The sequence below is a fragment of the Narcine bancroftii genome, chromosome 6, assembly GCF_036971445.1.
Source record: "Narcine bancroftii isolate sNarBan1 chromosome 6, sNarBan1.hap1, whole genome shotgun sequence".
NCBI lineage: Eukaryota > Metazoa > Chordata > Chondrichthyes > Torpediniformes > Narcinidae > Narcine > Narcine bancroftii.
Window position 1 is genome coordinate 203,660,788 of NC_091474.1, and position 13,398 is coordinate 203,674,185.

The window sequence follows — 13,398 nt, forward strand, 5'->3', positions numbered from 1 at the left end:
AAATTGGTTGGTTGGGGTTGGGTGTTGGGTTTTTCCTCCTTTGCCTTTTGTCAGTGAGGTGGGCTCTGCGGTCTTCTTCAAAGGAGGCTGCTGCCCGCCAAACTGTGAGGCGCCAAGATGCACGGTTTGAGGCGTTATCAGCCCACTGGCGGTGGTCAATGTGGCAGGCACCAAGAGATTTCTTTAGGCAGTCCTTGTACCTTTTCTTTGGTGCACCTCTGTCACGGTGGCCAGTGGAGAGCTCGCCATATAATACGATCTTGGGAAGGCGATGGTCCTCCATTCTGGAGACGTGACCCATCCAGCGCAGCTGGATCTTCAGCAGCGTGGACTCGATGCTGTCGACCTCTGCCATCTCGAGTACCTCGACGTTAGGGGTGTGAGCGCTCCAATGGATGTTGAGGATGGAGCGGAGACAACGCTGGTGGAAGCGTTCTAGGAGCCGTAGGTGGTGCCGGTAGAGGACCCATGATTCGGAGCCGAACAGGAGTGTGGGTATGACAACGGCTCTGTATACGCTTATCTTTGTGAGGTTTTTCAGTTGGTTGTTTTTCCAGACTCTTTTGTGTAGTCTTCCAAAGGCGCTATTTGCCTTGGCGAGTCTGTTGTCTATCTCATTGTCGATCCTTGCATCTGATGAAATGGTGCAGCCGAGATAGGTAAACTGGTTGACCGTTTTGAGTTTTGTGTGCCCGATGGAGATGTGGGGGGGCTGGTAGTCATGGTGGGGAGCTGGCTGATGGAGGACCTCAGTTTTCTTCAGGCTGACTTCCAGGCCAAACATTTTGGCAGTTTCCGCAAAGCAGGACGTCAAGCGCTGAAGAGCTGGCTCTGAATGGGCAACTAAAGCGGCATCATCTGCAAAGAGTAGTTCACGGACAAGTTTCTCTTGTGTCTTGGTGTGAGCTTGCAGGCGCCTCAGATTGAAGAGACTGCCATCCGTGCGGTACCGGATGTAAACAGCGTCTTCATTGTTGGGGTCTTTCATGGCTTGGTTCAGCATCATGCTGAAGAAGATTGAAAAGAGGGTTGGTGCGAGAACACAGCCTTGCTTCACGCCATTGTTAATGGAGAAGGGTTCAGAGAGCTCATTGCTGTATCTGACCCGACCTTGTTGGTTTTCGTGCAGTTGGATAATCATGTTGAGGAACTTTGGGGGACATCCGATGCGCTCTAGTATTTGCCAAAGCCCTTTCCTGCTCACGGTGTCGAAGGCTTTGGTGAGGTCAACAAAGGTGATGTAGAGTCCTTTGTTTTGTTCTCTACACTTTTCTTGGAGCTGTCTGAGGGCAAAGACCATGTCAGTGGATCCTCTGTTAGCGCGAAAGCCGCACTGTGATTCTGGGAGAATATTCTCAGCGACACTAGGTATTATTCTATTTAGTAGAATCCTAGCGAAGATTTTGCCTGCAATGGAGAGCAACGTGATTCCCCTGTAGTTTGAGCAGTCTGATTTCTCGCCTTTGTTTTTGTACAGGGTGATGATGGTGGCATCACGAAGATCCTGAGGCAGTTTACCTTGGTCCCAACAAAGCTTGAAAAACTCATGCAGTTTGGCATGCAGAGTTTTGCCGCCAGCCTTCCAGACTTCTGGGGGGATTCCATCCATACCTGCTGCTTTGCCACTTTTCAGTTGTTCGATTGCCTTATATGTCTTCCGTCGCGCATGCAGCCATCTTCAGCGCAAACTCCGGGAGATCCAAAATGAGTGGTGGACTAGCCTCGCCAAACGAACACAGCTCAGCGCGGACATTGGCGACTTCAGGGGTTTCTACGAGGCTCTAAAGGCTGTGTACGGCCCCTCACCCCAAGTCCAAAGCCTGCTGCGCAGCTCAGACGGCAAAGTCCTCCTCAGCAACAAGATCTCCATCCTCAACCGATGGTCAGAACACTTCCAATCTCTTTTCAGTACCAACCGCTCAGTCCAAGATTCCGCCCTGCTCCAGCTCCCTCAACAGCCCCTAAGGCTAGAGCTGGATGAGGTTCCCACCCTGGATGAGAAACAGAGTTGAACTCTACTAAAAACATTTCCATTCCAACATCTCTTGGATCCTCACTTCCCTTCTCTTTAAATAAATGAATTGATAATCCTGTTGTGAGAGTTTTGAAAACATTTTGGACTTCATGGTTTTTCTCTTTCATGCCCTATTTTAAATATTCATTTTTTTCAACCATCTTTGCATGATCCTATTTGTCATGAATTTTTTAGATTAGGAATTAAATGTTTCAAAGATATTTTTATTGACAACAGTTTTGCATCATCTGAACGGCTTTCTGGAAAGTCCAATTTATCAAATGCTCTTTTTTTTCCAGATAGCTGCAAATCAGACATTTTCTTAAATCTCATATACCTGAGGCACCTCATGTGAGCATTGTTGATGTATTATTTAGGCTAGCACATTCTCGCATATGTTTAATATCCATTATTCATGATAAGTTGGTAGGTTTGAGACATGTCCAGCTAATTAAAATTGAAAATACCTGGGAACAGGATTTAAACCTCCCATTTACGAACGAAGTCTGGGATCTAATTCTTAAGCTGGTTAATACTACAACCTTGTATACCGTCATTGCTTGTTGCAATTTAAAGTTATACATAGGGCCTATATGTCCAAAGTTAAATGATCTCATATCTATTCAGATGTAAATTCTTGTTGTGATAAATGTAAGAGAGGTGAGGCTTCTTCAGTTCATGTTCTGGATGTGCCCTAGCCTTGAAAAATATTGGAGGGAGGTATTTCAAACTTTATCTTTAATTCTTTTTAATGTATTAGGGCCTAATCCTTTGATTGCTCTTTTTAATACAACTGGAGAGGATGATATTCTTTTAACTCCAATAAAATGTCATACTCTATCTTTTGCATCTCTCTTGGCTGGATGTGCAATATTGCTTAGATGGAAGGATGCTGTCCCGCCCACTCACATTCACTGGCTGAAGGACATTATGTCCCGTTTACATTTAGAAAAGATCTGTTATTCAATTAATAATTCAAGTACAAGGTTTCAAATGTTGTGGGGACCATTCCTGAATTACTTTCATGACCTCTAAGTATAATATTTAAATTTTAATATTTGCAGTTTTATTTCATGGATGAAGTACACTTTTTCTTTAGTCATCTCCCTTGAATTAAGGGATGGGGTTTAGAATCATGCTGTACATGATTTGAAACAATCTTTTATTGTGTAATTTTGTATTATGGTTATGTTATATATGTTTTATAGTTTGGCGAGTTTTATTAATTTTAATTTATTTAATATTATGCATTCCATAAATGTTTGTATTTGCACGCTTATTTGTGGAAAATCAATAAAATATTTAAAAAGAAAGAAAATACTTAAGCAGGTCTCAACCTGTAATTGCAAAGTTTGAACAAGTAAATTAAACTTCTTGAAGGTTAAAACTCAGGGTGAAGAGGGATTAAAATGGTGTTTCCTGACAAGTTCCAGTCTATTAAGCTATGGCAAAGATGTGATGGAAAATGGGAATAACCAGAAATAATCAAAGAAAGTGGATCTTGGTTTACAATATATTTGCAGAGGTACTGCTGCAGTGGTAGCATTGAAACTTTTATGGAGGTAAATTAAAGACATTAGTTATTAGCATAACATTAAAAAAAAGTTTGAAGATTGATGTTGCAATTATTCTTTTTCCATGATAGTGGAAAAAATAAAGATGAAAGAAGAAAAATTAAATGAAGTTTCTGACGGTGAAGAAGCTGCTTCTACATTTGATGCTGAATTTCAGCAGTTAAAACCGAAATACGTTACTGACGATGATCTAGTTCTTGGTGTAAACATCCATAGGGCGGACCTATTAAAAACAGATATTATAACATCCCATCCTTCAGTGAAAGTTCATATAATTAATGAAGAAACTGGTCAATATGTTAGGAAAGAACACAGGTAAGGCACAAAATTTTTTTTAAAGTAAGCAGTGTGTAGCAAATTTGGTTGGAAATGCATAGTGCTTTAGTTATGCGGAACATTGAATATTAAGATCGAATTGTATTAACTTTCCTACTGATATCTTGTAACACTTTGCAGATTTTTTGTGTCATTGGAAAATAAAGCAATACAGTGTATAGTTTGGTCTAATGAACAGCAGTCAGTTAATTTATTGTGTTGTATGAGATAAAGGAATACGTGCTTATCAGGATATCGGCCCTGAATTCCATTCCATTCATATAATACCTTGTGATTTCTGACACCCATTGTAAAGATAAACTGATATTGAGATGGTCTTGCTTGGAAGATGACAATTCCTCAGTGTTGTGTTGAACTATCAAATTACGTGCATCATTCCGAAGCTCATTCAAATAAAAGGCAAGGAAAAATTAGTTTGCATTGTACCTATCTGACAATTGAAATTGGAAAGGTCGTCTCTAAATGTATCAGCCATACACTTGATATTTAATATCTAACAAGTAAATGTTTTTCCATATTTTAGAAAAATATGTTTTGAACATTGACCCCGTTAATTTAAATCCACAAATTTCTATATAGAATATTCTAAATTTATTTTCTAAATATTTGCCAGAGGAAAAGTTTCTTGGAGAACTCAAAACAATTTGCTTTTTGTCTCTTTTGATAGGAATCGACATGTCACTTCATATTATGAGCAAGACGGTGTGGAACATATCCTTCCCATCATGACACAACCGTATGATTTTAGAAAAAACAGATCAAGGATTCCAGTCTGGAATGAACAACTTGTCTTCAATGAGCGATTTGGTTACTTCCTAAAAGAATTCATAGATTCACCTAGTACTCTTCTAATTTTTGAGGTATTAATGAGTTTGATATTAGCTTGGTGATTCTGTACTATATGCAGTTTTAGATAACAATTTGATATGAAAATATTTCTAAATTCTGGATTTTGAATAAGTTTACTTTGAACACATTGGTGCCCACTAGTGTTGAGTACTATCCAAAATAAAGTCATTGCTATCAAAATTGCTGAATTAGATTTTTCGTTCAATTCTGCGATTTTTATAAATGCAAAATCTACTTTTGTGATGATGGTGATCAATAGTTTGAATTTAGATTAATCTTCCAGCTTTGTACAATGTGCAAGTTGAATCGCCAGGCCAGGACATGCCTCTTGCACATTTTTGTTTTTGGATAACACTCTTGTTTGCAGACTTACAAAAGTCAGTAAAGGGGTGAGACTCATCCTCATCACACGACAACTCCACCCTGTAATGAAGTGCTGGAAATACTCAGAAGGTTGTGGGGAACCCAGAATGTTTTTTCCAGAGCTCTACAGGATAGATGCAGGGATGATGTTTCCCTGGGGCGGTGGGGTGGGGAACATTAGTGACTGAAAATGATGGCATTTGGAGCAAAGCTCCAGTCTGCTTGGAAAAACTCTGAAATTTTAGCATCATCAGTGGGAGATTGAGAACTGTCAATGTTTCAGGCCGGAACCTTTCATCCAAACTTCGTGTTCTGACCTGAAGTATTAACAATACTCTCTCTCCCACTCTTGCTGCTCAACCTGCTGTGAGTTCCTTCATGAGATCATATTTCTCCCTGACTTGAGTGCTTAGAACTGTGGGTCAAGTAAGGGATCAGGTGTCCAGGCAAAAATGAGAAATTACTCACCCAAAACCTTTGTAATTCTCGACCCAAGAGACCTGAGTTGGTTCAGCCATTGAGTATATTCAAGAAATATACTGATGGATTTTGAATATGAAAAGTTCTGCTGAGGTAAAACATCTGTGTTCTCATTGAATGGCAGCGAAGACACAAGGGCCAATGGCTCATTGCTACTTATTGAGTGCTTATTGTAAGGGAGCATGTCTGCAGGAAAAAAATTAGTTTCTGAAAATATTCCAGCATCTTCTGTAGTTGTTTCAGATTGTAAGTACAGTATCTTCATTATTATGGTTTCAGACCATCTTCTCGTTTCTATTTTTTTCTCAATTCTGGTACAGACCAAGTTGCTTATATATAAAGTCCATTTAAAACACTGAGATGAGGCTAAATGACTTTGTACCATCATTGCTGCTATTTGTGGTTTTGGAACCCTCAGAGTAAGAGAGTTTGAATAAATATGGCATCTGTTTCAGTCAGGATTATCTGAAAGTTCAAAGTTCTTTAGGACCAGTGGGGAATAAGAGAAAAGTTGTAAGAATAATTTGTCTCCCTGCCCTTTGATTCCACAATAGAGGTTTGAAAGCCCAATACCAGTGACTGTTTTTAGCTATAAGGTTTGAAAGGTGAGAGTTTGTGCCATTGTTCCCCATAATTTCAAAACAATGAGTTTGTGGTCAGGATTCAGGTGAATCAAGTAACTAGGGCTGTGGATAGGCCTAAATAGTGGATGGGTTCAACAGATTGGAAAAGTATGGATAAAGGAAAAGTGAAGGAGAGCACAGGAGAGGTTGCTGAAGGCTCCAGAATTATAAAAAAGTAAGACAGTGTGGAGATTGATGTGAAAGGGGTAGTGAATGCAGGATTGAAGGTGTTTTATTTAAATGTACATGTATGAAACAAGTAGATGAGCTGAGAGTGCATTTAGTAACTGGCAAGTACAATGTTGAGGCATAAGAGCCATGGCTGATAGAAAATCATAGCTGGGAGTCAAACTGCCAAATAGTGAAAGGACTGGTAGAGTGAATGTGGAGAATATGTTTCTAGGAATGGGAGAGGACAGCTTTAGAATAAAAGGACATCCTGTGGCGGCGCACCCTCTCATGGCGAACCGGCCCCGCGTGTAACGCATTTGGTGGGGCAGCCATGGGAAGATGGTGCTGTCAGGGTGTCTCCCTGCCTCAAGTCTCCTGCCCAGTGCATTCTTGGGGCAGTGATTATGACGTCACAATGCACGAGGTGACTGAGCTCATGCTGCCCTTAAAGGGGAGTGCTGAATTTGAATAAAAACCGTCATTAACGACTTTCAATGTGATGGCTGAGTCTTTTTTGGCTGTGTCCAGCACTACAATGGTTACCCCATTGAGCCCAGACGCCTCAAGAACATGGAACCGGCAGAGATCAACTCCTTTGCCATCAAACTGCCCCCCTTCTGGACCCATCGCCCGTGTACGTGGTTTGGGTAGGCGGAGGCGCAGTTTCAACTGAGGAACATTTCAGCAGACGCCACAATATTCTACCACATTGTGAGCGTGCTGGACGAAGAAACGGCAGCCTGGGTGGACGATCCAATACACCACCCACCTGCCAAGGTTAAATATCCTGCCCTCAAGAACCTGCTCCTTTACACTTACGGGCTCTCCCCGAGGCAGCATGCCTCCGGGCTCCTGCACCTCATCGGGCTTGGGGACCGCATATCATCAGCCCTGATGGACGAGATGCTGGCGGAGGATCACAAATTTTGTGTCCTATTCCATCAGATCTTCCTTGAGCAGATGCCCGGGGACGTCCAACTACTCCTGGCAGATGAGGACTTCACGGATCCATGCCAAGTCGCAGCCCGAGCGGACACCCTCTGGCGCACCAAGAGGGAGAATGAAGCACCCCTCAGTCAGGGTGCACGACCAAGATCCAGACGACTACAACACTCCCTCAAGCATAAGCCGGAGGAGCACCATTCCACCTGGTTCTTTTACCATCAGCGCTGGGGAGCGCAAGCTCATAAGTGCCTACAATCGTGTGACTACTAGGCAAAACGACCTGGCCAGCCACCATTGATGGCTGCGACGGCTAGCCACATGGACAGCCTCCTTCACGTTACCTACAAGTCCACCGGCCTATGTTTCCTGGTGGACACAGGAGTGGAGCTGAGTATCCTGCCCCCCACCACCCTCGAATCATGCACCCAATCTCGTGGTCCCACCCTGCAGGCAGCCAATGGTTCTGCCATCAAGACCTTTGGTACCCACAGGACGCAGATCCAGATCAGAAAAGAGAAATTCCGCTGGAAGTTCATGTTAGCATCAGTGGGTACTGCGTTATTAGGGGCCGACTTCCTGAGGGCAGATGGAATCTTAGTCGACAGGAAGGGCAAGAGGCTGGTCAATGCTCGCACCTTCCATTCAGTGCACCTGGACACCATGAACGCCTGCAGTCCCGAGATCGCAGCCATCGTCACTTCCAGGGATGAGTATTCGAACATACTCTGAGTTCCCCGCCATCCTTTAATCATGATTCAACGCCACCTTACCCCAGCATGGGGTATACCACCATATCTCCACGCAGGTCCCACCGCTGCACGCTAAGCCCAGATGATTTTCGCCTGAGAAGCTGGCAAAGGAGGAGTTTTCCCGGCTGCAGGAGTTGGGGATCGTCCATCGCTCGGACAGCCCCTGGGCATCCCTCTCCACATGGTCCCCAAATCCTCCGGGGACTGGAGACCTTGTAGCGATTACCGGCATTTGAATGACCCGACCAAACTGGACAGGTACCCAGTTCCATGCATTCAAGACTTCTCGGCCAATCTCCACTGCGCGCAAGTCTTCTCCAAGGTCGATCTGGTGCGGGGGTATCATCAGATCCCGATCCACCCCGAGGACATCGGCAAGACGGCGATCATTGCCCCCTTTGGCTTCTTTGAATTCTTGCATATGCCTTTTGGCCTCAAGAACGCGGCCCAGACTTTTCAGCGCCTCATGTTCACAATGGGTAGGGACTTGGACTTTGTGTTTATCATCCTGGATGATATCCTTATTGCCAACTGCAACCACAAAGAGCACAAGGCCCACCTCCGTACCCTGTTTGCCCGACTGGCGGAGTTTGACTTCACGGTCAACATGGCCAAGTGGCAGTTTGGCAAGCAGACGCTGCAGTTCCTGGGGCACACCATCTCGGCAGCAGGTGCTGCCCCGGTGCCAGAGAAGGTCGCGGTTGTCCAGCGGTTTCCCAAGCCACCTACCCTCAAGGGCCTGCAGGAGTTTGTGGGGATGGTGAATTTTTATCATCGGTTCATCCCCGGTGCCGCCTGCACCATGCAACCGCTGTTCGCATTGATCGCCACTAAGGAGAAAGTCCTGACCTGGTCGGAGGAGGCAGAGAACGCTTTTGCCGCAACAAAGAAGGCCCTTGCTAATGCAACTCTATTGGTGCACCCACGCCGGGAGGCAAACACGGCGATCTTGGTGGACGCCTCAGCCATGGTGGTAGGGGGCGTACACGAGCAGTGGCTCAATGGACAGTGGCGCCCGCTGGCCGCCTTTAGCAAACAGCTGTGCTCGCCGGAGCTCAAGTACAGCGCTTTCGACTGGGAGCTCCTGGTGCTGTACCTGGCCATCCAGCACTTTCGATACTTTCTAGAGGGCAGGCCCTTCATGGTGTTCACGGACCACAAGCCTCTCACACAGGCACTCATGATGGCCAAAGATCCACGGTCAGCTCACCAGCAACGCCACCTCTCCTACGTGTCGGAGTTCACCACCGACATCTGGCACAGGCCAGGTAAAGATGTCGTCGTGGCGGATGCACTCTCTCAGCTGGCGATCAATGCTCTCTGCCCTGGCCTTGACTACACACAGTTGGCACAGGCCCAGAAGCTGGACACAGAGACGCAGGCTCTCTGTACCACCATCTCTGGCCTCGAGCTCCAGGACATTCAGTTGCCCAACTGCCTGGACCCACTGCTCTATGACGTCTCCACCGGCTCACTGCGCCCGGTAGTCCCACTGCAGTGGAGGTCGAGGGTTTTCAGCTTAGTCCACGACCTAGCCCACCCCTCGGTGAAGACTTTGGTGTGAATGGATTGTAGAGCAGTTTGTGTGGCACGGGCTCAAAAAGGAGGTGACCGAGATGGCGAGGAACTGCACCAGGTCCCAGGCCTCCAAGGTCCACCGGCATATGCAGGCCCCAATCCAACAGTTCGACCCAGCGGTGCGGAGATTTCAGCACATCCACGTTGATTTCGTAGACCCCCCTCCCCCCCCCCCCCGCTGATGTCCAGAGAAGTGTGCTACCTTCTCACAATAGTCAATCAGACCACGAGATGGTTGGAGGCCATACCCATCAAAGAGGCTTCCGCAGAGACGTGTGCCAGGAACCTAATCAATCGTTGGATCGCTAGGTTAGGAGTCCTGGCGCACATCACCAGTGACAGGGGTGCTCAGTTCACTTCCACGCTCTGGGCTCAGCTGATGAACCTCCTGGGGGTTAAACTCCACCACACCACAGCCATTGTTGAAGTTTGCATAATTAATAATATTTTGAATCTATGTGTGAATTTAAAATGGCAGAATTCAGGAGGTATAATGGGAGATGTTCTTAATAATTTTGCTGCTGGGATGATCTCTACAAGTTTGTCACAGGTAGAATAGTGAATGGATCTTAAAATATTGGGCAGGTACTTCGGGGAGAAAAATCCTAATAGGATACAATCCATAAAAATAGAAGTTGTCCTACCATCAAAGAAAGCATTGTATAGTTGACTCTTAAGCTGTTTCAGGTATGCAATTTGTGAAGAACGAATTCCCCTTGAATGTGCAACATGGATTAACATGGACTCCCAAGTGTTTATAGGTTATGACAGGGAAGGAAGCTATTTGATCAAATCAAGACCCCAAGAGTAAGCAGACTAACTGTGTAATTTATTTTCCTTTACAATTGCTTTTCCTATTCTCTTTTAATGCAATCCTTGAGTCTGCCTCTAGTTGAAATTCTTTCAATGTGCCATTTGTGATTTATCATACAGTATTTTTCAATTCAACCCTGTATTTTGTTTTTGAGTATCAACAGCACCTCTTGCCTGATTCAACAAATCCCATTCTTGGCACACAATAGAATTTGCATTTTGTAGAATTAGTGTAAATTTTTTCTCCCTTGATCTCAAGCCGACAGTAATTATGGGTAAGCGGTTACACTAAATTTGGGGCAGAACCAGAAGGCAGATGGCTTACAATTGTCAGTGCTGAAAAAGAATATGCAAGTGAAAAAAATCTTATAAAAGAGCTTAACTAAATAGTTAGGATAAAGGCAGCCTGTTAGAAATGGTTTTACAAATTGATAAATGCCAAATTCCTATTCTTTCCACTCAAAAGCAGTGGACTGTACCAAGTCTTAAATTAGTAATTAAGAGGAAAGAATTCATCAAAAATGTATCGATGCCTGGAATTTAGAAATCTTGGTAATTTGATTGAAATTATGACAGAAAAGGGAAAGGATACATGGTAGATAAGTGCTGCTGCTGATTGGGAGGTGCGGGAATGTAGTCTTCAATACAAGACTTCCAGGATTGAATTAGGAATATACTTCTGTTGCATAGGATGGATTGGCATGTGCAACTGTGCATATGTTGTTGCTTGAAAGGAAGCAGCAAAGGCCTACACCAACAATCAACAGGTGAAGTTTCAAGCTTGAAAGACTCAAATGATCACCTCATTTCTGAGCTAAGTGTAATTTAAATATTATGTAGTGTTTTTTTTTAAGTGCTAATCTGAAACTTTACTACACTAGATTCTTGAGTTTGTTAGTATGGATGAAGCCAAAGTCAACTTTGCAACTCAAAGTAGTGAAGGTGGTTGGCGGAAGATAGCGTGGGCATTTCTAAAGGTAAGATTGCATTGACTAACCACATTCTGAAGAATAAAACCGGAAACTTGTCTCCAGTGTTTTTTTTCCAAGATTGTTTAATATACTTTTGTTTGAAAGTACAGTTTGGTTCTGTTTTAATTGGACAATAAACAGCAATTGCAACTTTTTTTTTGACTGGATGATGTTGCCTAGCTTGTCAAGATTACAAACTAGAATAAGCATGAAATTTGGGAAGAGCGAATTCCCCTTGAAAGTGCAACATGGGGAGGAGACACGTGATGGAGTAGTGGCCGGACGGTGAACTCCAGCCCTCTCCAGAAAAGTCGGGAAAAACAAGAGAAAATACAAAGGCACAGAAATGCAAGTTAAAGAAAAGTGAGTATAAAGGTGGAAAAATCAAAATCAACAGAAAGAAGAGAGGAAGAGAAGACAACGGAGGAAAAAGGTGAAGGCCTTACCTGTCCGAAGAGGCCCGCTGTGGAGAGAGGAGCCCACTACCTCAGGTCGGTAGAAAAAGAACTACAACAATGGCTCACAGAGCCGAGTAAAAGTGCGCAACCGCGCATGCGCGACTCCTCGCGCATGCGCGATGCGCATGAAAAAAAACACACCGACGGGAGGGGGGACCAGCTGGGGAGTCGATCTCCACAGCCGGCAACGACAGCTGCAGAACACCTGCAGCAAGAGGAGACCACAGAAGACAATGGAAACAAGAAAGAAGAGGAGGAAAGGGCATCAAAGAACCAACAGATGGCCAACCCAGAGGAAGAAGAAGAGGAAGAATACAGTGAAATAGATAAAGGGAAAGGCAAGGTAAAGGATATACTTGCTCTTGTTAGAGGATACATGGAGTCATTTAAAGAATGGCAAACACAGGAATTCAATGATTTAAGAAGAAGAATAAACAACACAGAAAAGAAAATAAATAAAATGGATATGACCTTAACAGAAATGGGGAAAAAAATGGACAAGATGGAAGAACGGGCAATAGCAGCAGAAATGGAGGTAGAAGACTTAAAAAAGAAATTGGAGGAATCTAATAAAAAAACTAAAGAGACACAAGAATTACTAGCCCAAAAAATAGATATAATGGAAAATTATAACAGAAGAAATAACATAAAGATAGTGGGCCTTAAGGAAGATGAAGAAGGCAAGAATATGAGGGAGTTTATAAAAGAATGGATCCCTAAGGCCCTAGGATGTCCAGAACTACAGCAAGAAATGGAAATAGAAAGGGCACATAGAGCATTGCCCCCTAAACCACAGCCACAACAAAAACCAAGATCTATTGTAGTAAAATTCCTAAGATATACTACAAGAGAAAAGGTACTGGAGAAAACAATGGAAAAAGTAAGAGAGGGCAACAAACCACTGGAGTATAAAGGGCAAAAAATCTTCATTTATCCAGATATAAGCTTTGAACTCCTAAAGAAGAGAAAAGAGTTCAATACAGCAAAAGCGATTTTATGGAAGAAAGGATATAAATTTACACTGAAGCATCCTGCGGTATTGAAAATATTTATTCCAGGACAACAAAACAGACTGTTCTCGGATCCAGAAGAAGCACGAAAATTTGCAGAACAATTACAAAAATAGACTGAGGGATGAAGACGGGTAATGAGAGTTAAAATGATCACGATTGATATGTATGTGGGTAAAGACAAAAATAGACTGAGGGATGAAGACGGGTAATGAGGGTAAAAATGACCACGATTGATATGTATGCGGGTAAAGAGGTATAAGAGTGAATAGAGACAATGGGCATACGTGAAAGTATCTGTAATTAGAGGAAAACATAGATAGTATAGACAAGAATTAATAAGGGAAGGTAATGGAATAGAGAGAATAAGGAGGGAATTAAAAGAGTGACCTTTGTGACAAATGAAAAGTGAAATCTTTTCTGGGGGGTGCTGGGTGGGGGAAAAGAGCGGTCATTGCAAAATC

At 43.6% G+C, this 13,398-nt stretch overlaps 1 protein-coding gene across 10 annotated transcripts in view; it reads left to right on the forward strand.

Moving 5' to 3' along the window:
- Positions 1–13,398, forward strand: part of ahi1 (Abelson helper integration site 1) — a 343,535-nt gene that overhangs the window by 86,266 nt on the left and 243,871 nt on the right. For 9 of the 10 annotated variants that reach the window (XR_011340684.1, XM_069887251.1, XM_069887254.1 and 6 more), the window contains exons 5-7: positions 3,660–3,903; positions 4,592–4,784; positions 11,377–11,472. Coding sequence is in view for 9 of the 10 variants with exons in the window: in XM_069887251.1 (XP_069743352.1) it covers positions 3,660–3,903; positions 4,592–4,784; positions 11,377–11,472 (533 nt within the window). In the remaining variant the exon portion in view is untranslated. The remainder of the gene's footprint in view (positions 1–3,659; positions 3,904–4,591; positions 4,785–11,376; positions 11,473–13,398) is intronic. The other variant, XM_069887253.1, reaches the window with a different exon arrangement.